General features: G+C 37.2%; 1 protein-coding gene across 2 annotated transcripts in view; it reads left to right on the forward strand.

The window, feature by feature from the left end:
* The window catches only part of tow (target of wingless), a 103,925-nt gene that overhangs the window by 61,596 nt on the left and 15,800 nt on the right, over positions 1-26,529 (forward strand). Inside the window, exon 2 of one of the 2 annotated variants that reach the window (XM_028173922.2) lies at positions 6,821-7,142. The exons of the other annotated variant lie outside the window; for it this stretch is intronic. Coding sequence (XP_028029723.2) covers positions 7,064-7,142 — 79 coding nt within the window. The 5' untranslated portion in view covers positions 6,821-7,063. The remainder of the gene's footprint in view (positions 1-6,820; positions 7,143-26,529) is intronic. 2 annotated transcript variants of the gene reach the window in all.

A 26,529-nucleotide genomic window follows, 5' to 3' on the forward strand; every position in this document is an offset into this window, starting at 1 on the left:
ATGCGGCCTGGCCTGTAGGGCAGGATAGCCTATAAAGCTTCCTACTGAGACTTAGAAGTCATGTTTCAAGGTTGATGGCGGCATTCATGTTGTGTTGCCAATGAGCTGCCTCAACCGGAAAATACAAGTTGTTCCATGGATTCGTTCAGACGTGCACACCAAAAAAGGCCCCATTTTAATATTAGGAAAACGAAGATCGGGAAGAAGAACGGGTGTTCTCGGGTCAATCATTCGGGCATTCTTTAATTATTGCCTTAATAGACAAACCGGCAATGATGCTCATACGCATTAGAAAGCCGAGGGTCATAGTTGGGCCGCCGCCTTACCCGAAGTAAGTGCCTTTAAAACAACCCCCCAAAGGAAATACTGTCCATTTACCTTCAATGAACGATTCCATCATTTCAACCATCGACCACTTCGTCTGCAGCAGCCCTACAGTTCTGGTTGAACACAGGTAACAACTAATTACAGTGTTGAGACTCAGTTTTATGGGCCTCTTTAAATATGTTTATAAGTAAAAAACGAATCCTGTAAACATTGTATTAACGGTGTGGCGATGAAAAGGGAAATCTCGTAAAATAAATTCTCGTGGACCTCTGTGAGATGAAGACAGAGAAATGTGTCTAGATGACTTTATTATATTACTGCTAAGGAGGTTTGTCATACGAAAAGGTAGATACAACAATCTCGCCTACTTCTGTAATGAAGTATGTAAGATACGACTTTAACCCGATGCCTTTTTTATGTATTTCTTCGGTGGATGGGCGAGCTCACGGCCCACCTGGTGTTAAGTGGTTATCGGAGCCCATAGACACCTACGACGTAAATACCGCCACCTACCTCGAAACATAAGTTTTTAACAGTGCAACGGCTACCCTACACTTCAAACCGAAGCGCTTTACTGCTTCATGGTAAAAATAGGCAGGGCGGTGGTACCTCCTTGGGCCCGCGGTCTGCTCCCAACACCTTACAAATCGTCAAGTCCCATATACACCGCACGCCCCCTAGGCGCGGGGACCCCGTAGGAAGTTCGGCCCACGGCCCGAAAAAAAAAGGGTGGTGGTACCTACCCGTGTGGACTCAAGATGTACTACCACACGAAAATTATGATTTTTATTAAAATATGTTATTCCTTCAACGTGGAAGTCAATCGTGAACAATTGTTAAGTACACATTTCACGTCAAAAATTGGTACCCGCCTGCGGGATTCGAACACCGATGCATCGCTTGATACGATTGCACCGGACGTCTTATCCTTTAGGCCACAACGATGACTGAATTCAAATGCGATGTCAATAGGTCCACCTATTTTATACTACCTTGAGATCGCCTTATTGTTATTGACTATTTCAACGCCAGCCAAATTCAGACAAGAGGATTTTAACCTAGAACTTCTCTCTACAATATAAGGATCAAGTTCCAATAACAATCTAGTTGTCGTCGCTTATGGACCTCAAGAATACCAGGGTCACAGTGAAGCCGCTTCCTATATTTTATTTCGTTTATTTTTATCCCAATACTGTAAAAGGTCTATTTTCGAGGTATATTTTCCGTAAATATGGCGCGAATAAACAAACCGTGAATATGAAATGGTAATTTACATACTTAAATTATGGAATTGTTTAGGATACTTTCCTAGGCAATATCAGTTAATAACATACTTTAGTCTTGGTTGTAATAAGGTTTATTTTAGTTTTTTATTAGACATAGCACAGAGAATTAGTAAGCTGAAGTGGCAATGAGCTGGCCATATTAGCCGGACAACCGATAACCGTTGGGGTGAACGCGTTCTTGAGTGGAGACCGCGAACTGGAAAACGCAGTGCAGGATGCCCTCAGGCTCGGTGGAGTGATGATCTGTGCAGGGTAGCTGGCAGGAATTGGATGCGAGAAGCCGAGGATCGTGCTCAGTGGCGAACAATTGGAGAGGCCTATGTCCAGCAGTGGACTGTTATAGGCTGATGATGATGATGATGATTAGTCCATTTGACAACGCATTTACAAATAATATTCGGTTGGATACCTACACATTGGGATCCTTTATATCAATGCATATGTACCGATGCATCTTTTAGATCCGCGAATAAAGAAATCTTTAGCCGCGAATATGGGAATTCGGTCGATTTTTTTAAATCCGCGAATACTCAAATCGCGAATGAAAAAAGCGCGCATAATGAGCTTTTACTCTATATACTATATGGACAGAGACCGTCGTATATTCGTATTCTCCTTTAAAATCCTTATTTCTCACTAATAAAAATCAAATAAGTCCTACTTACTACGCTACGAAAACTACACACCGGCATAGAAGTTGGGAACTAGTACCTGCGTCTGATTCACCACTTCTAGCAACAAAGGGATATATCCCCTTCAATGGGCTGAGGGTCATAAGTACCCTTCAGCCACTTAGACGCTTTAAGAGCTCCAAACTAAGCTCCGTGCTACAGACATTCAGCTGTATCAGAAAGTTCATACTCTATATTACTTTACTAAATATTTATCGAGATAAATGAGATTTCTCATCCGGGCGTAGTTGGTATATCTCCTTAGACCACCAGCGAAGAGGTAGAAAAAATAAAAAGAGCTTATGTTCTGATCCTGTTTACTGGTGGTATGACGTCTTGTGAGTCCGCACGGGTAGGTACGATCGCCCCGCCTACTTCTGCCGTGAAGCAGTAATGCGATTCGGTTTGAAGGTCGGGGCAGCCGTTGTAACTATAGTGAGACCTTAGAACTTATATCTCAAGGTGGGTGGCGCATTTACGTTGTAGATATATATATGGGCTCTAGTAACCACTCAACACCAGGGGGGCTGTGAGCTCGTCCACCTATCTGAAGTCCACATGGCGAAGAACTGCAGCCCATAATAGACATCGGAATTCACTCTGTGATCGATGTATCGTAAAATATCATTTACACAATCCAAACTTGTCCTGTAGGTATCTAATCGCTCGATACATCGTCGTCAACGGTCAAATCAAATAATATTCATACGAACATATATCTTTTTTGCTTATTGTTTAGATGGATGGACGAGTTCACAGCCCACCCGGTGTTAAGTGGTTACTGGAGCCCATAGACGTCTACAACGTAAATGCGCCACCCACCTTGAGATATGAGTTCTAAGGTCTCAGTATAGTTACAACGGCTGCCCCGCCCTTCGAACCGAAACGCATTACTGCTTCACGGCAGAAGTAGGCGAGGCGATCGTACCTACCCGTGCGGACTTACAAAAGTTTATACCACCAGTAAAAAATATTTATAATCATTTCGTCAGACCACGAACATATCTGCTTAATAATAGTGTAAAATATCTCTAAACTTTAAACAAATATGCGGTAGCTCCAAACTATACATTCTTGAAAATATTTAGTAAATAAAGATACAACTATGAAACCATGCTCGTAAACTAGCTAAAGCTTACTCAGTTCTTACGAAGTGCCCATAAAATACTTTACAATATAGCCAGAAGCATGACTCTTTACTTAAAGTAACCAGCATGATCGATGGCAATATAACGTCGTAAAAATTTCAAGATTTCGTTCAACGCATTTAAGGCCGGAACTTGTCCTATAAAAAAAGAATTAAAACATATTAAAGTCATCTGTAATGGAACCCACCTGTTGCTAATGTTTATTTACAATACGAAATTCTTGCTCGTTCAGATTAGGTTAATGTTGCCGTGCTCGCGTTATACTAGTGTTTACATAGCATTGTACGTGCGGGTTTTGTGGTAGTTTTTTTTTTTGCGATCTATAATCCGGCACCGTGCCTGACCTATTTGTAGAAATAAAAATGCTATGAGCATCATTTATCGTAGGGTGTTTTATGTAATCCATTTTCTTACATTATTGAAATGTCAGTCATGCGAAGGCTTCAAATTTTCGATCTAAAAATTATTCTCTTTGAACTAGTCCGACGTGCGAAATAGCCTTTTTTCCCACTACGTAATCGTTGGTGGATTAGAGCCGATTCACGGACTGGTAGGCGAGGTGAGACTCAACTTCGCCTACATAGACACAACCCACCGTGCTTCTCGCTGGGTATTCTCAATGAGAGCGTACCTACCAGCTGGAATAGCCCCTTAGACTAAAAGAGATTAAATAGGGAAATAAATCGATTAAGCCATACTGACTATTTACACATATAAAACAAAATTCAAGTAACATTGGTGGCAACACAGACAAGCATTCGCCCAATGATCACGAAATTCAACTATTTTATCCCAAATGTTAAATATCTACTAAGCAGTGTCTAATGTTTTTTGTTTGCATCATTTTCCGTTTCCGGTATAATCTGTGTGCACTCTGTCAATTCAAGAATAAAGTTATGTTCACTCTGCTAAATGTGTATTAATAAAAAGGAATCCAGTAACATCCAAAATACAGCAACCTCCTGTGATAAAAAAATTATCAAAACCAAGATTTAAAATAAATTTATATAATTAGGTTTTCCACTCAGTTTTTTTGTGCACATTTTGTGGCACTAATAATACTAGTACTTTTCAATATTACCACTAAACACGAAAAGGAAATCGGTTGACAATAACAGAGGCAAATGGAACCTATGTATTATTTCTTCTTTCCTCGCCTATCTAACATTATCAAGGTTTCTTACTTCGAAACCTCAAAACTTTAAATTTATTATGAACTAGCTTTTGTCCGCGACTCCGTCGTGGAATAGTAATTTTGTCATAACGCAAATTTTACCGCCACTTCATTTTCGTAGAGAGTGAAAATATATTTGAATTATAGAATGTTATGGAGCTATTTAAACCCCTATTTTAATAATAATATAATAATTTAAAATAAAATAAAATAAAATTTAATATAAAAATTTTGAAACATTATTTATTGGTGCTCCACTTGTATTGGCCTTACCGTGATGTTAAATAGCCTATAGACTTCCTCAATAAATGGGCTATCTAACACTGAAAGATTTTTCCAATCAGACCAGTAGTTACTGAGATTAGCGCGAAAAATCCCAAACAGCTAAAACTATAGTCAATTGGATTGAATATTGACGTGACCGTCGGTAATACAGTGCAACGGTATTACAGTACTCAGGATTGGAACTTCATTACTGAACCGGTAGATGCCGTTGAAGAAGCTAGATTTTGAGATTTTTTGACAAACAAATTTTTAATTTTTCGTAAAAAAGAATAATTTTTTCTTAATAAAAAGTATCCTATGCTACTTCTAATACCTCCAAGAATATGTGTACAAAGTTTCATGATGATCGGTTGAGTAGTTTTCGCGTGAAAGCGTTACAAACAAACTTACATTCACATTTATATATTATTAGGGATAATATTTGGAAATGACGCTTTCCATCTGGCCAGCGTAAGCGTCATGAATCAACAGATGACACTTGATAACAGTATTGTTTTATTTTCATTGGTTTTTGTGTAGACACATTTAAAAATACATTTACGGCTTGTTATTGTCATTTCATTATTTTCGACTTACCGAATACTTTACAAAGATCGTGGTGTCGGGCGGTACTGTGTAAAGAGTATTTAAAACGTCGGATATAATACATATAATGCTCCGGCTTGAGCCCTGTGAGTGAGCTCACCTACATGTTAGGGCGAAGCTGAAATAGCCTCTCAAGGCTATCAGCATAGGTAGGAAAAAAAAACATACTAGGTTGGGGAAAAGTCTTTTCGCATTATAGTATGTATGAACTTGTAATAAAATCTCTTTGATATCATTTAAATTTTAAATTTTAAAGAAGATACTTCCAAATTCAAATTAGGATAATGTGTGATTTTTATTTATTTTTCGTACTGTCAAGATGAGTGAATCTAATGAAGAAATTCGATACATTTTAAAATTTTACTACAAAAAAGGTAAAAATTCAACGCAAGCCGCGAAAAAAATTTGCGATGTATTAGGTATAATGACCATAAAATAATCCGAGATTAAACTGTAAAAGTAGTTTTAAGCCGTAACCTTTTTCCGAAGTCGTATAAAATGACACCTTTGCCAAAACGTAACGCTACGATTTATGACCAATAACCATAATATATAAAACAAGATATGGTACTGCGAAAGTGTTTTTAAGGTTGCCGTAATTTAGCTAAAAGCCACAGAGTAACAAGGGCATTGTAATAAAAAATACCTATTTTAAAAAAAGACTTGTTCTTAACAGTCCTAAACAGCTGTAGAAAGAATTTGTAGCAAACAAGCAATTTTTCATTCGAAATTCGTTTTTCTGTACACACCTAAATATCTTAATATGATAAATGCGACGTAAACCTTATTTAAGATCACTTTGCTCCAGGTGAAAATGTGTTTGAGAAATTTATATGCTTCTTGGATATTATTAAAAGCGTTGCGCGGCCGCCGAAATAAACCGACCACAACGATTTACGATTAAACACACACAGACACACAACATACAAACACATTTACAACTTCATAAAATAACAGATTTTTGTCAATAGTACATTTGCATACGATTGAAGTACTTCGGAAACTTTCGAAAAGTATAGGTACCACTACCCTGTCTATTTATATTTAGAAAAAAAAATGGTTCCAGTTTCAAGAGTGGGATACTCGTTATACTACATAAATTACACTTACACTTATACCTCATGTTTCAAGGTGGGCGGTGGTAACACTATGTGATGTGCACGGGCTCCGGTAACCATTTAACACCAGGCGGGCTGGAAGTTAATAAGATCGTCTAAGCAATAAAGAAAAACACTCCATTCTTCATGTATATTATATTTTAAAGTACTTGTGTACAACTTTCATAAACTCTGTGGTAAATAATTTTTTACTGATTCAATTTTTTTTTCTTTTTTCTTTTTTCAGAAACGAAGACATGGAGTACATGCCCAAACGACCAACGGGAACATATAAAAACATAATACAAACAAAGAAACATAAATTCAAATTGAAAACGTATTTTAATCAACAAACGAATGTTAGTACAAAATAAAGACGTATTTAAAAGAAAATGTCCTAGAATTATTAGCAATTAAAGAGAAAGAAGTTTTGAATAAAAACATAAAGGAATTGATGGTATTCGACGAAGATGGATGAATAGTTGCTGTGATGGGGTGCGGTCAAAGTAAAATCAATCTTTACCCAAGGAAAAATAAGAATAGCAAAGGAAATAGTGCGAAAAAATCAGGTAAGTTTTATTCATAGAGAGAGAGAAAGAGAGAGAATATAATTTATTGCACACCAAAACGCAATTTACATTCAAAAAACAGTCAAAAAGCAGATACATTCGTACAATAGGCGGTCTTATCGCCAAAAGGGATCTCTTCCAGACAACCGTGTAATTTACAGAAATTCTGGAAAATATAAAAATATAGCAGGTATATTTTTTTTAAGGGATTTTATGACCTGGTAACTAAGACCTTTAGGTCAAATCTTATTTTAATTTTAATGATAACTTTTTTATATGAAACTAGCGACCCGCCCTCGCTTCGCTTCGGAAACATTAAAACACACATGAAACCAAAAAAATAAAATAATTTTTTTTTTTTAAAAAAGTAGCCTATGTTCATCAGGGACAATGTCGGCTTCTAATGGAAAAAGAATTTTTCAAATCGGTCCAGTAGTTTCGGAACCTATTCGAAACAAACAAACAAATCTTTCCTCTTTATAATATTAGTATAGATATAGATATGATATGATATTATGAACTGAAATTAAGTTGATTAATGTGAAACATGGCATGAAATGAAATGAGATGAAATGAAATATAATCTCAGTAAAATGGTGGTTATTTACTGAGACTTTAGTGGACTTTTCGGAGGATCCCGAGAAGTTACGTTCAGAATCTTTGTTTTATTTTTCCACATTTGTGCACTTTCACAGATACTAAACAGTTAATAAACCACCGTTATTACGCATTTAATCCTGAAGAAACGCTAAATAGACAAAATAAAACAAATATCACAACTTCTCAGCTCGCGTTCCCACCAAAAAGTCCATATAGCAGGTATGTTGCGGTGTACTATAGACAATACATTATTATAGAAAGTATATACATACTCGTACAATAAACAGATAAATACCTACCGTTTATAGAAAATATGAAATATATAACTAATTGATTTATATACCATCATACATACTTACATACAATACATACTAATATACTTACATACACATAATAAATCAACAGTATGGAAATGATAAATGACACAAACAAACAACACTAAACAGATAAGTAGTGTTCCTTCACTGATTCATACGGTTATTTGACGGGTCTTTACCATATTAATCACAATTCATGAGCTCACACTATTTCGGCTCTGTTGCAAGATCGCATGATCACGGCATAAACATTTAAAAATCGAGGTAAATGTAAACAACAATTCCCTTAAAATCAAAGGCATCAAAGTATCAAATCTTTATATATATCAATCGGAACATTCTCCAAATCGTAAATACTGCGCTACAGAAACACATATGTGTAGTAATTCTGTTTTGCGATTTTAAACCTAAAAACGTAATCCCATTTAACTTTACGATTAAGCGGTATTTGCCAATATACCTACATTTACGAAGGAAAGACGTGTTTCACTAACTGATCCGCCGGCATAAGCCAAACTGAACCTTACGACCTCACCAATGTTGTCGAAGCTCAACAAATTATTATCATTAAAATAAATATCTACAACACAAGTACATCATCAAACTATACAAATAACCCTCAACTTTGGATTTCCAGACTCGTTTGTATCCAATAGCACAAAATATTCCATATATTTTAGAAGGAAAAAAATAGTAAATAGAAAATGATGAATTCAAATAATGTTCGCCGGGGAGATGGTGCGATTGATTCAAAAACGGGACTTACAAGAAATATGACGCACAATTTTACACAAATGTACATATCTCTAAATATAATACCCTTGAAATAGGGTGGCAATAATCCTTTTTATATATATATATTTGTCGGAGAAGCCACAATTATTAACACCATCGTCAGACATCACAGGGGCGAATAAGGTGATCGATCTAAGAGAAATATTGAGTACACCAACACGTTTGTTGTGTTAGAACAATTTAGAAATCTTCTCTTGACGTTAGCAAACGAAAACGAAGGATAGTTCTTAGGACGGAGGCACCGCTCTTCAAGAAAGCTGGTTGGTAAGTGTGATGGCGTCCATGCGCCTCCATTGGCTAGGCTCTGTCATAGCACGAAGTTAGTAGAGTTCCGACGATACCGCAATCGTGCTGCCATCTCTCGGGAATCGTGCTGCGTTTCGTTTAGCTACCAAACTAATGACCGTTTCCGTCTTATTGATATTTTCATCATAGACGGTTTGAAAGATGGGTTTTTTCTTCATAAATAAAAAAAAGCATGTTGTTGAAGACATTATGCGAAAAGAGTCTTTCATTGATTTTTATAACGACAGGAGCGCAAACAAATTGTTTCTTTGAAGAAAAAATATAATTTTACGCTTAATTATTAGTGGTGGGTTGTCAGCGCATCGGAAGATTTGTGCTCTTACTGCCTATTTTCTATTCAGAATCACTCAAATATGCCAATTTGAAGAGTAGGGTAGCTGTAATAAAACACAATTAAGCAGTGGACGTTGTCTTAAGCTTTTCTTCTATATCATCTTCGATAGCTTCATAAGCATGGGTCTAACAATCTGTTGTATTAAAGAAAAGTGAATTAAGACTTTATCAAAGATATTTTCGTTCAACGTTCCAACACGTTTACTCATATACCCGAAAGCCGCATTTAAACAAGTATTTCCAGAACATTCTGATCTAAAATAGTGTTAACCATTCATGATTTTTGCAAACAGAATACAACTAATATAGAGTGTGTACGTGTTTGCTTAGTATTAGTTTACTCTAACAAACTAGTAAGAGGTTCAGCTCGGGTGCATACATTGGGTACTTGACTGCAAAATATTGATTTTCTTTCTTCTTAAATGTTTGGACGAGCTCAAGGGCTTTTTAGTACAACGGCAGCCCAACTCTCAAAACCTTATATGCTTAGGCTTCACGGCAGAAACAGGCAGGGGGGTGGTACCTACCTGAACGGGCCCACTAGAACCCCTAACACCAGTGACGTTGACAAATCGCACATGATTTTTTAACGACAGCATTAGAATAGCTATTAGGGTAAACACAAAATATGTGCTGAACCATAAATTCATTTAACTGCTACTAATAAACATTGAAGACATACTTTAGCTGTCAATGCCTTGACCCTTTGATTTCTTTACGTTTTCTTTACCGCTTGGCTTCCAGATTCATTGCCGGTATTGAAAACAAATTTTTAGTTCTATTTTAAAACAACTATTCATAAATATCAACTTCATAATCTTCAAATTGATTTGATACCGAATCTGTATCCGGTTCAACCTTGTTTACGTAAAATCGGGGAAGCCAAAATAGATGTATGTTTTTTCTGAAGAATCTCTCTTGGTTTCTAACAAAAACAAAAGCATTTAATGAGGTTTATGAGATTTCGTTCAATGATATCTGACTGTTTCGCCACAAATAATCTAATAGAGTTTTATCCCATTATGAAGATGTTCTATTCAGCAATTGCTGTATTCCATACGTTTTCATCAGCTGCCCTGGTCTCTGGTATCTATGATGCTTCTTAGGTCTGTCTTATTCTTTCAGACTAAGCCCTGTAAGCTTTCCCATCAGTTATGAATCTTTCGAAGCTACCAGCATATAGGTAGACAAAAAGAGTTATCATACCACTTCATCGATTATGATCGACTGTAAGATGAGAGAATGTTCTAGTACAGTGTATAAGTGTGGTAGTGGACTCAATCCTAGTCGATCCTATTATTACCAAAAAACGTTTAACCGTGGGTCAACTATACTAATATATAAATCTACAGTGGTTTTTACGGATATTCCGTTAAAACTACTGAACCATGCATCCGATTGATTTGAAACTTGGTATCCATGTAGAAAATACATGTACTTAATTGATAGGTCAATATTTATATGAGTGTTTGACTCCCTAATAATAATGACAATAAATAATAAGATAAATAAATAAATAATAATAAATAATAATATTTTAAATGAATATAGAACATGACAATAAATAATAATGTTAATTTTAAATGCCCAGCGAAACGGGCGAGTACGACTAGTATTTTCATAAAATCATGAGTTCATCTCATTCGTGCGAACATTAATTGTTCTATAATTATGTTGTTTTTAAAGACAGTATTCCAGAAGAGGCTACAGTCTTTCAACTGGACTTTTATCTCGCTTTAGATTAACTCAGCCTGTCCAGCTATTCTAATATCCCCTGCTTCCAATTATCGCTAGATTACAGTACAATATAAAATATTACATGATACATTTATACCGATTCTGCGGCTTTTAAACGTTTACGGTACAATTAGCCCTTTATTTGTCAGTAAATAAAAATGGAATACACTGTATTTGAAGATAATATCACGTAAAATTGTAGTCACCCTGGAAAGGGACGCCAAAGGCATCCGACGACGTGATGTAAATATTCATAAGACTGCGTACACCTGAGACTAACACCCCAACCCTCCCTCCTAAAATACAATTATAAGCCTTAATGCTTTATCCATTAAAATTATTTGTTATTAACCAAAGCAGACCTGAAAACGTATCGTAACAATTAATTTAGAACTTATAACTCAAGGTAGGTGGCGCATTTAAGTTGTAGATGTCTATGGGATCCAGTAACTACTTAACATCAGGTGGGCTGTGAGCTCGTTCACCCAACTAAGTAATAAATAAATAAATACTTATGCACTTTAAGTATTTAGTATAATATCACCAGGTAATTTCAATTTAAAATTAGTAAGAACGTTATTTATTGAACCGCGTTAATTATTTTGCCAAAAATTACATTTTACTTGATCTTGGATATCACACCTAGATTCTTTATTTATACCTCTCACCATGTTTATAATTTAATTAATCGACATTTAGTTTCTTTTTTATTGTTTTTTCTGTCAAAATCAATAAGGCATTGCATATAGGGTTTAGTTTTGTTCGTGTTTGTTCAGCGCTGGAGGTCGTGACGTCGGCGGAGTTTTTAATATTTTTCAATCGCTTGGTTGGGTGTATAAGATCATGTAACGTGACAAGGAATAGCGTTGTTGTCGCTACCAGTAAATCTAAAGTATCAATTCACACGAATTGTATACGAGCTGTTCCATCTTTCAAACCGAAAAATAAGACTGCGTCGTAGTAGAAATATGAAGGAAGAAAGGAAGGAAAGGAAGGAAAGGAAAAGGAAGGAAGGTGGTACTTACCCGTGCAACCTCATAATACCATGTGGTGCTGTAGGAGTTTTAAAACGCGGCAAACTTGGATCTTTTACGCTCCTCTTTCGTATTATCATTGTGCTAAATGGCCCAAACCCACAGGCACAGCCTACTGAGTTTCTCGCCGGATCTTCTCAGTGGGTCGCGTTTCCGATCCGGTGGTAGACTCTGCGAAAAACTGCTCTTGCTAGCGCCAGTGTTAGCACCACTCCAAATTGAGCCTCGTGAGCTCATTCACATGTTAGGGCGAAGCTGAAATAGCCTCTCAAAGCTATTAGCATAGGCAGGAAAAAAAATAGCCCAAGCGCCAAATATTCTTGTACCATAGTTATTGTTTTTACTGGCGTATTGTGTGCCTTCACGTAATGTTATTTCTAAGCTGTAGGTCTTCGAAAGCAATACAAAGAATTTTGACTGTTTACAATTATAGTTTATAGTCCGAAAGCAAATCTATATGACTTCAAGCTATACAAAGACGGTATTCAATCTTGGAAAAAAAAGCAGAAAAAGTCATTTGGTTACTCAATGTTGTTTGTTTTGTCGTAAATAATTCAATCCAATTGGTATGTTTGGATCATTTCAAGGCGGAACATCCTCCACACATATTGTATATTCGATAAGTCGATTTTATCTTATTATTGAATTTTTCCGATGAATCGCTTCAGTTGTTTTCCGGTTTTGTAAGGAAAATGAAATGAAGACTTTGACGTCAATCTTCGATATTTCTTATGTGCCACAAGTTTTCTTATGAACGATATCAATATTATTTTAAGTACAACAAAGAATTTGGTATTGGAGTGATGTCATATTTATTTAAATGGAAATTGATGTGAAATCATTCAAGACAACAAAAACATTATTTTTTCTCTATTGCGTAAAAGTGTGAACAAAACCATTTCGCGGTCAGCGATTTCAAAACAGAGGAGGGTATTAATTTGACTATATTTTTTTGTGTCTCTTTACCTCAGAACTTTTTTCTATGTGAACCGATTTTCATGATTCATTTTTAATTAGTAATCTAATGTGGTCAAATTTTGACAATATCTGACCAGTAGTTTATTGGGTTATCCTTATCGACCAAATTGACGATAAGTATTTTATTTAGTTGAACTTGGTTTTCCTTTTTAGTATCTTTTTTTATTACTATCCACCAATATACCGTACACCGCGTCCCTTTCAACAGTATACATAAGCTACTTTACAACATTAAGTCTAGATCAATTACATACGTTGCGAATACATCCCAAATGTCCCAATTATTTATCCCAAATAAATAAACAAACACGAATAAGAACAACAACAGCGAACGAGATTTGATAACAGAATTTAATAAAACGGGAAACGTTATGCAAATAATATGTAAAATACTAGCAAATGCTTCCACCGTATATTGGATTGGAACGATGTTAAGCAAATATTAGTCGGGATCTGTGAGTGAAGCTCCGGTCACACTGAAGCGCACAGGTTTTTGGAACGAAGTTCCTTATGGGACGACGCGGAGGGGTACCGTAACAGGGAAAAAACGTCCGTAACGTAAGATTTTTATTATTTATGTATAGTCTTAGTATGATGGCTATACAGCGTCTAATGTATAGTCTACGTGATTGGTTATTATTATTATTCATATAAATAGCTGTTTCTTTGTATATTGAAGTTGATAACATTGTAAAGTTTTTTTTTTTTATATCAATAAAAAAATCATAATAAAAAATGTATACCCGAATAATTATTTTCTTTATACCTCGAATAGAACTTAAAATTAATATTTTTATAATAAGGAAATTCGTTCCTATCCGGTGTCCCACGACACCATACATATTTTTTAAATATTTATAATCAAAATGGGACTTTAACACTTCATCGGCCTGTATCTCTCTATTGCTTGTTGTAAGCATCTCCCAAAGTCCGCCACAATGAAAGCTCCTCCGTCTTTCGCATCCAATCATACCGCATATCGCCGGATCCGTTACCGGAGCCCATAGACATTTACAACGTAAATGCCGCCACCCGCCTTGAGACATGAGTTGTAAGGTCTCAGTCTTAACAGTACAATGGCTCCGCCCTTCAAACCGAAACGCATTAGTGCTTCACGGCAGAAACAGGCAGGGTGGTGGTACCTACCCGTGCGGACTCACAAGACGTCCTACCACCAATAAAAAGTTTTTTTATTTTTATTGCTTAGATGGGTGGACGAGCTCACAGCCCACCTGGTGTTAAGTGGTTACTGGAGCCCATAGACATCCACAACGTAAATGCGCCACCCACCTTGAGATACAAGTTCTAAGGTCTCAAGTATAGTTACAACGGCTGCCCAGCCCTTCAAACCGAAACGCATTACTGCTTCACGGCAGAAATAGGCAGGGTGGTGGTACCCACCCGCGCGGACTCACAAGAGGTCCTACCACCAGTAATTACGCAAATTATAATTTTGCGGGTTTCATTTTTATTAAACGATGTTATTCCTTCACCGTGGAAGTCAATCGTGAACATTTGTTGAGTACGTATTTCATTAGAAAAATTGGTACCCGCCTGCGGGATTCGAACGCCGGTGCATCGCTCAACACGAATGCACCGGACGTCTTATCCGTTAGGCCACGACGACTTCAAGTAACCGCAAAAAAATTTCAAACTGGTACGCGTGGTTGCTTCTCTTCAAAAATTTACACTTTGTGGTAGGTATAAGGACGGGATCACATTAAGGCATACCTCTAATAAAACTGATAGTCAGTTACAGTATGCTGATAAAAATCTCAGAGAATTCCCGTTCTCAGTTAAATTCGGAGAATGAACAATGTGTTCCAAGCCTAACTAATTTATCGAATGTGCCTTCGTCGGAGTGTTAAGTAAATGAACATTAAGACAAACGATATATGCATGTAATTTCATTTATCTTTGGGCGTCATGTAGATAGCATTAGGCGGTGTTACAGATAAACTTAATTAAATTTGTTTTTGTTTTCTGTAAATTAATATTTCATTACGTTTTTGTGTGTGGATTTCAAATTCGGTTAGGTAATGTGACTTTGAAAAAAAGATGTTTATTTACGCCTAGAACTGACTCGCTTGGTATGAAGACTCTTCGGTTAAATCATTGGTTGAGTCATCATCATCATTGTTTGTTCACCTACTTTTTCGTATTTAAATAATAACTTGGATAGTTTTATGAATTTATTAAACATTACTTTATTGTCTAATAAAGTAATCTCTATATATAAAAATGAATTGCTGTTCGTTAGTCTCGCTAAAACTCGAGAACGGCTGGACCGATTTGGCTAATTTTGGTCTTGAATTATTTGTGGAAGGGAAGTCCAGGGAAGGTTTAAAAGGAGAGAAAATATAAAAAAGCTCGGAATTATATAAAAACAAACAATTTTGTTTTTCCTTTGATGTGTCCCCTTGATGTGTCTTTTATTTATCGATTGAGGCACTAGGAAGTCTGCCGGGTCAGGTAGTGTTTAATAAATTCTATAAAACCAATAATCTGTAGAAATTTTGCAGCAGTAATGTAGGGAAAAATGCAATGACACAGATTATACCGATAAAATAGATTAATAAACTCAACAACCATTATCACCATTAGCCCACAGCCGTCCGCTACTGACATAGACTCTCCAAATTTAAACCACTAAGCCCAGCCTTCGACTGTCAACATGCCTTCGACTATCATAAGTAGATACAGCTATCATCTGTATCATTGTTACTGTTTCGATAAATAGATGATGGACTGTACGTTATTACTTTATTGAAATGAGACATTTTACAAAGACGGTGCCGACGTTAAGCCTTTTCGTTATGTTTCTAGTTTTTTTTTATTTTTTTATTTTTTTTTATTGCTTAGATGGGTGGACGAGCTCACAGCCCACCTGGTGTTAAGTGGTTACTGGAGCCCATAGACATCTACAACGTAAATGCGCCACCCACCTTGAGACATAAGTTCTAAGGTCTCAAGTATAGTTACAACGGCTGCCCAGCCCTTCAAACCGAAACGCATTACTGCTTCACACCAGAAATAGGCAGGGCATTATCGTTATTGCATTTGCATCTGTATGCGCCTGGTCACCATCGCACACATTCAGTCTAAACCCTCTCCTCCTAGATCCACTTGGATCATAATTGTGAAGCCGAAGCAATGACGTTACACAACTGTCAAATACAATAGTATGTTATTTAGGTAAGGAAGACTGATAATTAAAATACATTTTGTTTTATATAAGTGCTCTTTATTAAGGGATCGAAAGTTCAATAAAAAAAGCTCATTTTAGACCTCTTGAGAGCAGTTGCCCTGTCTCATCTACTTATTTCTTAGAACTATTAACCGGAAAGGGAAATGGTACTTTATCACGCAGAAATAGACTTTGTTAGCGAACTTTCGATTTTGACGTGATAAAAAATATTACCACTAATTGAGATGCAATGTCTTTTACTTACAACTCATTTCTTTTTTTTTTATTGCTCTTTTAGGCAGACGAGCATACGGCCCACCTGGTGGTGAAAGGTTACCGTCGCCCATGGACTTCAGCAATGCCAGGGGCAGAGCCAAGCCGCTGCCTACCGCTTAATACTGTCCACAAGCCTCGTTTGACATGTCATAGCGCTCTTAGCGTAGTTCTTAAACTTTTTTTTATTACCTAACTGCCCACGGGGCTATTATTCTAAATGGTAGGTGACCTCACGGGGCTAAGAGTATTTGTTAACACTAGCAGTGCTTTGCTGAATCTACCACCGGATCCGGATCGGAAACGTGACTCAATGAAGAGAATCTGAAAGTGAAACTCAGAGGCTTACTTTATCTATACAAGCTAAGACTTTTTACCATCGACATACATGAAGCTATTGTAATTTTTTTATTAATATGGGTGATTTATTAAAGGAGAAAATCACGGTCCACATCATTTCTACACTTACGGTTGCCGGAGCCAACGGCCATGAAAACATGAAATGCGGCATCTTAAGGCATCAGTGTGCTTAGTGCGAGTTTTTTAACGTTCTCGATAGCGTAAAAGTTAACTCGAATTTGTATGACGTTGGACCGTTTATCTACGATTCTTGCTAAGAGCGCTATTCTAACTGCGTACAAATTTGAGTTAACTTCTACTCTATCGAGAACGTTAAAGAACTCGCACTAAGCACACAGATCGAAAACGCCTTTTTTTCTCACGGGGCTCAAACCGGAGTGTTGCTAACACTGGCCCTAGCAAGAGCCGTGCTTCGCAGAATCTACCACCGGATCGGAAACGCGACTCACTGAGAAGATCCGGCGAGAAACTCAGTGGGCTGTGTCTATGCGTTAATTCGCTTGTCGAGCCCTTCGTCGCAAGCGACGGGTTCGACGAGGACGGTGACCGGTAGAAAACGCCGATAATCGAACGATTGTTAATGAAATAATTAGTAAACCTATAAACAGATTTCACTATAATACATTATAACCTTAAACGTGTACTGTCCCAATTAGTTATTATATTACGACAAATGACACAGGTCAAATCCCTCCCCCTCCTCATCCCCCTCCCCCCGCTCCGAACATTTCAATAAAATATGTACTCGTTTGGTATTTAGTTATACTTAATTAGTTTAGTTATAAGTATCCCCTGAATCCGGACGAAAACTGTATATGTCTATCGCGAAGTAAATATATTCCGGTTGAGATTTTATCCTCGTCTGAGGGGGACGAAGTTCACGCTGTATTGGATTCCAGTAAATACTTCGCAGTAATGGAACTGTGAGCTTATATTCCCATGGAAAGAAATAAACATTTACCACTTTATAGGTTGACGAGTGTATTTTGGCGGATCACCCTGACTGTTGTCTTAGACAAAATTCCGAACTGCTCGCGCGTGACAGAATAATCCAGCCAACGGGATTTTTATCAGATATTCTACTGTTTTTTTTTTCTCTTACCTATGCTGATAGCCTTGAGAGGCTATATCAGCGTTACCATAGCGTGTAGGTGAGCTCTCGGAGCTCAAACCAGCAGGTATTGCTAACACTGTCCCTAGCAAGAGCAGTGCTTCACAGAATCTACTACTGTATCGGAAACGCGACCCACTGAGAAGATCCGACGAGAAACTCAGTGGACTGTGTCTATGGATTAGTATTACTTTAGTGGTAGGACCTCTTGCCTCTAGTGCGCACGGGTAGGTACCACCGTCCTGTCTATTTCTGCTGTGAAGCAGTAATGCGTTTCGGTTTGAAGGGTGGAGCAGCCGTTCTAACTGTACTGAGACCTTGGAACTTATATCTCAAGGTGGATGGCGCATTTACGTTGTAGATGTCTATGGACTCCAGTAACCACTTAACAGCAGGTGGGCTGTGAGCTCGTCCAATAAAAAAAAAGACGATATCGAAAATTATAAATAATGAAAGCCAAATTTAAATCGTAAAAATTATCATCTGTACTGCTTTGCCCTTAATTTTGAAAATAAAATAAATTCACCACCAGTTTTAATATCACACAAACTTTTTTTATACCTACTATATGCTAGTAATCTCAAAGAGTTATGCTAGCTTCGCTGAATGTGTAGGTGAGCTCACGGATTCCCTGAGACGAATTGCTGACTAGCACTAGCCCTAGCAAGGGCGGTGCTTAGCTGAATCTATCACCGGATCTCACACCAACGGATGCCTCGTTATTATATTGATGTTATAAAAATGAAAACTCATTTCGCTTTTGTTACGCTTTTAAATATAAAAACACTTGAAAATGCACACACGCTCTAATCTAATATCTAAGCTCTAATCTAGTTTGCTGATCATGTATTGACAATGTTTCTGAAAACGACAAGAGAGATGATAATTTTTGAAAGCATTGAGTAAACTTTGTATAATATTATTATGATATTTATCGAAGTGAAAGAGGGGAAATATTCATTGCTTAAATCACTGCTATCTCTAAAATATATTACAAATCTACGTAAGGAAAACGATTTTCTTAAACAATTCAGATTCAGATATTTTTTTTCCGTCTCCTCATCTAAATTCATGTTATTATCTGATAATACAGCGTAGCCCATTTAAAGATGGCCGACTAGGAAAAACCAGGCAAGATATAATACCGTCAGAGGCAATTTCGTAAGCGCCAGGCAAGATAGGGTTATATGTATAAGCCATAATTTGGCTCGAGGTGTTCCCGAAACATTAGGGCTGCTACAGAACAAAGTTTTCGGCATAATTCAAAATCACAGGAACTTTATTATAATTGAAAGTGTGAAAGATGTATTGGGCCGTTAGTTGTTCATATATTTATCATCAAAACAATGTTCAAATTGAATTAAGAAAAAAATGTTTTTTTAAATGGCAACCCAAATCGTTCTGAATCGGTCGTTCAACCCATTTTTTTCAGTTTTAGCGTTTTTTACAATATAATCTTTATGTTAAGCAATATACTATTTATATTTTGACTCTTTGTTAACAGTCATTGTTGAGTTTATAAAATCCTCAATTATTATCAACATATATATATGTATAGCTTGTTATATAAATATTGTAACTAGCGCAATGAGATGAAGTTGATTTACTTGAGACCGTAATCAATTAGCATGAAATCAAATGAATCGATATGAGATGAGATGAAATAAAGTCTCAGTAAAATGGTGTTTATATACGCAGACTTTACTAGATTTTATGGAAGAAAGTGAGAATTCACGTCCAAAGGCTGTGTCGTTTTCCCACACCTGTTCACTTTCACATATGCCAAAGGATAAATAAGCAACCATTATAATACATATAAACCTGAAGAAACATTAAATTACCAAAATAAAACAATTCACACAACTTTGCTCCTCGCGTACCCCAAAAAGTCCAATTCAACCCTTACAAATTAGAGAAATCAAGCAATTAACCTCCTATTTTTGTATAAGGTCACTTTGACTTCTCCTGGGCTAACTCAATTAGGTTTTACGGGTGGATTGCAATCTTTCTACATCAATTAATTTTGAAAACAAAAGGGATTCTCAAAATGATTGGATTCTCCTCTTTGATAAGACGTTTTTACGATTTTTGATTCCCGCGCAGATTAAAATTTAACATAAATCGTATTATTAATATAATTAGTATCGTCTAAGTGCCTAGCGTCGTTTTCTCCTTTTTGTTAATATTATAATAACTGTACACATCTAAAACATTATAAGTATTTATGAAATATTGTGTTTGACTCATTTATACTCAGTGAGAGTTTCCTAGGCTAGTGCGAGAAGTAAATAACCAACCACAATGTAATAAAAAAACAATCGGGCATAGTTTCTAAGTTTGCATAATTACCGGTAGTAATTACGTATTATGAGGCAGCATGAGCGTCCTACCATTAGCGACGCTGTTTATTTAGAACTTTTATATAATAACAAGCGGACCCCACAGACGTTGTCCTACAAAAATTCATTCAAGTCGATCCAGCCGTTTAGTTGTAGTATAGATAAATAACCTAGATACCGACTGCAGCACCATCTGCCGGGCTGATTTGTAAATCTAAGCCATCGAGGGGACCACCCAAACGCATACAAAAAAAAAAAATTGAATTCGGTCCAGCTGTTTAGGAGGAGTTCAGTGACAAACACACGCACAGAAGAAATACAGTCAAACCTGGGTAAGTGAGAACTAGATAAGTGAGAAAACTCTATAAGTGAGAATAATAGCCAGGACCCGTCATTTTAAGCTCCCAAAACCTCTATTAGTGAGAAACAGAAACCTCTGTAAGAGAGTCGTTTTTCCCTCATGGACCTCCGTAAGTTAGACTGCTACTTATGTATACCTCTATAAGCGACAGTCGAGCTTTATTTATTTATATTATTTAGGAGGAACAAATGACAAAACAAATTACAAATTTAACATCTGCTATTTTATGACTCATTCTTAACTTTCGTGGATCTTCCTACCATTGTTTTTGCATTGTTTTCTCGTCAATATTGAACCTATTCTATTTCGTGGAACTAAATAACGTTGTAATTTTATCGCATTCTTTTCGAATGGACACGTGTGCCTCTGTACCGTCCTGTTTGTCGGACTTATTCAGTTTATCGTTAATAAATTGCGAAGGAAAGTTCTGTTCTGCATCATGTCAAAACGGAAAATTAAAGTACTGTCATTAAGTGATCAACTTAAAATAGTGAATGCGTTTGAATCCGGAAAATCGCGAAATGAAATTCAGAGGGTGCATTAGCGAGAAACTCGGGTTAGTGAGAAACCTCTATAAGCGAGAGTGAGATTGTGCTCCCTTGAACTCTCGCTTATCCAGGTTTGACTGTATATATATATGTACAACAATTTACGCACTTTTTTTTCAATAGATGAAGCACACGTGTCTTCACAATACGCGGTAGCCCCAATAAAAACACTCGTACCCACTGTTCGAAACCTAAGTAAATTCAATGAAAGGGTTCCGCCCAGGTGTTTGCTTTGTAACACCAAGTCTTTGTGAATAGGGCACGCTCAAATCGGACTAGAGGTACATCGGACTTATAAGTGACAAAAGATTTAAGAAGCCCCTTAAAAGAAACCGTTTCGCTTTGTGATCTTAATAATAAAAATGATTTTTAAACTTTCGTATCTATGTACACTAGAGGTCCCGCAGTAGTCGAAATTCGACTATAATTAATTGGAATTGTAAGTTTGTACACTATTATGATTGTATTTTATACTTTTATATTCACAAATTTCGCCAATACTACACTATAAAAAATATTAATAAAGACAAACAATATTTAATCTATTCTCAATTTGACAACCGACGTCAAGAACAAAAGTTAGACAATAAATAGTATGCATGCGTATGTGCGTCAAATACATGGTATGTAGTGTTTGTAATGTTTTCATTATTGATTTAAAGTATCTTTTATGCATTATTTTAAAAAAATATTAGCATTGTGCACTTCTTCTCTATATTCTCTATAAGTGTGGAAAATTTCATACTACTCTGGCCGCGCAATTTTCGTAAAAAGGGATACAAAGTTTTTGCTTCACGTATTAATATAAAATATAGATTATACATACTAATTAATCGGCTTCTTTCTGCGATTTTCCCATTTAATTACCTACTTCACAAAAAAAAAATCCTACCTATGCTGATAGCCTTGAGAGGCTATTTCAGCTTCACACTAACATGTAGGTGAGCTCTCGAGGCTCAAACCCGACGACGTTGCTAACACGAACCCTAGCAAGAGCCGTGCTTTGCAGAATCTACCACCGGATCGGAAACGCGACCCACTGAGAAGATCCGGCGAGAAACTCAGTGGGCTGTGTCTGTGGGTTAACTTCCCAATATTTCGGCGCTGTTGCAAGCGTCATAATCACGGATAGACCGCGGATATAATGTTTGGAGCTAAGCACAATTTCGGCCTCAGTGTAAGTTGATTTTATCGCAAAATATTGGGAAGTCATGAAATGTAAGAACCCGTTAAATAATACAGTGTAAAAGTTTCAAATAATCACTAACAAACATAACTCAATGAACATACAGTGCATTACAAAATAGTTTCCAGTGCATAAAATAAATTAAAAAAGGTTTATTTAGTTCGGAGCCAGCAGTTCTAAAACATTGCTATTGTGCGGACATTGAAAGGTGCGAGTCAAAATTGTATTAGGGATATAAGACAGGGATGTAATCAGGTTGAACGTTAATAAAAACTAAAATAGAACATTTTGGGGTCTTTAATCACCTTGGGGTCAGATGCGACCCCGGTTGCAGCATTAACCGCGGAAAACCTACGTTTCACAGGATCTTTTTTTTTTGCTTAAATGGGTGGACGAGCTCACAGCCCACCTGGTGTTAAGTGGTTACTTGATCCCATAGATATCTACAACGTAAATGCGCCACCCACCTTGAAATATAAGTTCTAAGGTCACAGTATGGTTACAACAGCTGCCCCACCCTTCAAAACCTCTTGTGAGTCCGCACGGGTAGGTACCAACCCGGACGGACTCACAAGAGGTCCTACCACCAGTAAGTAAGATCTGTTTAGGGCATTGGTCGAGAAAGTAGGGATGGTCTTTAATCACGCATTTAATGTTTTACTGCCATAAGTTACAATCAGCTCGTATACTTTTTTCCATCCGGCAGTCTTCAATATAAGACACTTTTGAGTTTAATGTTGTTATCACTTTTATATTCATGTTACAGTCACGTAATTTCACGTCACGTATTTTTACGTACAATCACTATGGACATCAATCACACTGGCACAATAATGCCGCCGCTACCTACCGTTACGGTAGCGTGGTGGTAGCGGAGCACTGCTTTCGCTAGCTAGGACTAGTGTTAGTAAATTCTCTCAGGTTGAGCCTGTGAGTTCACCTACCCGTCCGCACGTAGTTGGAATAGCCCCTTAGGCTACCAGCAAATAAGTAGGAAAAAAGGACATCCCGAGGTTAATTTTTTTGTATTTTTCAACATTTGTTTTCCAGATGGCAAATACTAGCTTTTTCTTTTTTGGTCAGAAGGAAATCGCCGGACACCCACACCCACCCTCCACTGAGGATGGCGGGCGAGATATGTTGGAGTCGAACCGACTAAAACCTCCTGTTGCTCAACAACCCACGTCCGAGCCTCTCGAGAGACAGAACTCATGAAAAGACAAAGGGGGGAGAGTGAAGCGTTTAGTGCGGAGCACATCACTCCCATCACCCTCCCCTTCGGGACGCTGGACCGGCGGTCGTCGGCGCCACGACCACCAGTCCTCTCGGTTGGCAGACTGTCCGAAGCCCGCCTAGATGGCGCCGGTTAGAGTGGCAAATACTAGCTAGACACTTTCCCCCTTAAGATTTTTTATGTCTTAACCCTTGTGCCACTGCTATGCCTTCTTTTTCGTTAACATCATGCGTACCTATTAAGATAAGCTCCAGTAAAGATAATGCAAGCTGCTTATCCAGTGAAAATAAAACCAAGCGTTTGTTCTAATATTAAAAAATATTTTCCAAAAACACTATTCCAAATACGCTTCTGTTACAAGCTGACGTTCAGTTCCGGTTCACAATGGACAAAGCATTTTTTTATTCAGTTTTTTAAAGTCCAATGAATAGATTGAATTACACAGAGGCGCATACATTTGATTTGTTTGTGTGAAATTTAATTCGTATTGATAAAATTTTCTAACTAAAGTTTGAAATAAACTTTGAAATTCGAAATAAACTTTAGATTTTCTATAGATAAACTTTGGATTTTCAAATTTATTTATCCACGTAAATAGCAAGAAAAAAAACTGTGCAGCTCTGTAAAGTGTAGAAGCTTACGGCCCACATGCTGTTCAAGGGATTACCGAAGCCCATGGACATCAACGTAAAAGCTGCCTACGGAATCAAAGTCTCAAACGGGCTCAAACCTTTCAAACGGAAACGATGAAATATTTAATCAAACCTCTTTTATTGACATGAAAACAAAGTAATGTTAATATAGAAATCCTATTTTTTCGGAGGAATTTTAAATGACATATTAATTGAAATAAAATTCCATGTTTTGGACTTTTTAAATACTCTCTTAAAAATACCTATAAAATGATGTACTACTTCTCCAAAATTCGCATATAACTCAATACTATAAACGATTTAAAATATCAACCCAGTTTGTGGGTAGACTTGAAAAATAACAGCACATGTGGTACATCCCTCATTATTCAAGAGCCCAGCGGGGAAATTGTCTCACAGTGTCGCTGCCGACAGGACACCAGGGCTGTATCAGGTAAAGAAACTCGTTGTTAATTCAAGCCTACATTGACTAATAACTACTCATCACCGCTAAAGTCGAAGGAAAGAGGCCAAGAGTGCGTAGTCCCATGGGCTGGTTGGCCGGCATATTGGCCTCCAGCATGTCCACTGTATAAAGGACAGAAAAGCATGGAGGATCACAGTCAAGGTCACGACCCGCAGCACTGAGGAACACGATGCAAGGAGGACATTGACTAATTACTAATGTCTGCCTCTAAAGGTTGTTTAGCTGTGATACACAGCAATGTTTCCGATTGAAACATCACGTCGAAATCAATTTTACAAACTAAATATTACGAATATATATTATTTCATTTCAGAAATACATGGAACAGCGGTGCTTATCCGTAGACACGCACAATACATCTCGCCACCAGTAAAATAAAGTTAAGGCTCCGAGAATGTAAATCACAAAATTAAGTTACGATTCTCGCATCGCAGGAGAGAGCATGTGTATTTTGTTTTCCCATAATATAAAGTATAACACATTGAACGTATAACCAATCTCCAAAAATGAAAACGGATGATGGTCCTTTTGATTTCTGTATATATAGTGATCTATAAAGAACAACTTATATTGCGTACAATTTTACACAATTTTGTTTTATTTTTATTGCCCTTGTAGGCAGACGAGCACACGGCCCGCCTGATGGTGAGTGGTTACCGTCGCCCATGGACTTCAGCAATGCCAGGGGCAGAGCCAAGCCGCTGCCTACCACTTAATATTCTCCACAAGCCTCGTTTGAAGAAAGACATGTCATAGCGCTCGGGAAACACCGTGGAGGGGAGCTCATTCCATAGCCGGATGGTACGTGGCAAAAAAGGTCTCTGGAAATGCACTGTCGATGACCACAGTGGCTCCAGGAAGTATCGACGAACTCTACTCCGGTGGCGGGCGGTGCGATGGTAAAAAACATCTCGAACAATTCCTCAGAGCACAAAAATTATTGCATCAACACGTATCGTACTAATGACTTCGTATAGTATCAGTACGCTTATATAACGCGGGCTTTTTAAAGCATAAACGTAATGAATGCAACTGCAAATATTGCTAAAATGAAACACGGTTTCCGAGGGAAACTGCATGCCACGACATCTTTTCTCCAAGCGATGTATCTAAGACGTAGCTATCAATAAATTCGTAGGTTACATCGCTGCCAGGAGCCGAAACAGTAATAACAATCAAATAACATTAAGATTTTTATAAGTAATTTTTGAGAAATAAATTCGATAACTCTTCAATGATTCAATTTAAATCATTTTCATGACGAGTTTTCTCAAGAATTGTGTTAAATAAAAGAAAATAATGTGGGTTCTAACATCCCTAGATGCGGGCGGTCACGTCACGTCGCATCTCGAGCTTAATCCGGCACTGTTCTCCGGCAAAACAATTTCTCACTCGCGCAGCACAAATTGCGGAGAAAATCATCATTCTAGTCGAGACGGTATGGCGTAACAAAGCCTATCATATGGGGAGAGATGATAGGGTTTGCTGAGCTTTTGTATAAAGCTTTTGCAGAAAAATTGTTCGCTCTGTACTGGCTTTACGAACTGTGTGTTTTAATCTAAAGGTTTT

This window comes from Bombyx mandarina, chromosome 15 (assembly GCF_030267445.1).
Source record: "Bombyx mandarina strain Sakado chromosome 15, ASM3026744v2".
Classification (NCBI taxonomy): Eukaryota; Metazoa; Arthropoda; class Insecta; order Lepidoptera; family Bombycidae; genus Bombyx; species Bombyx mandarina.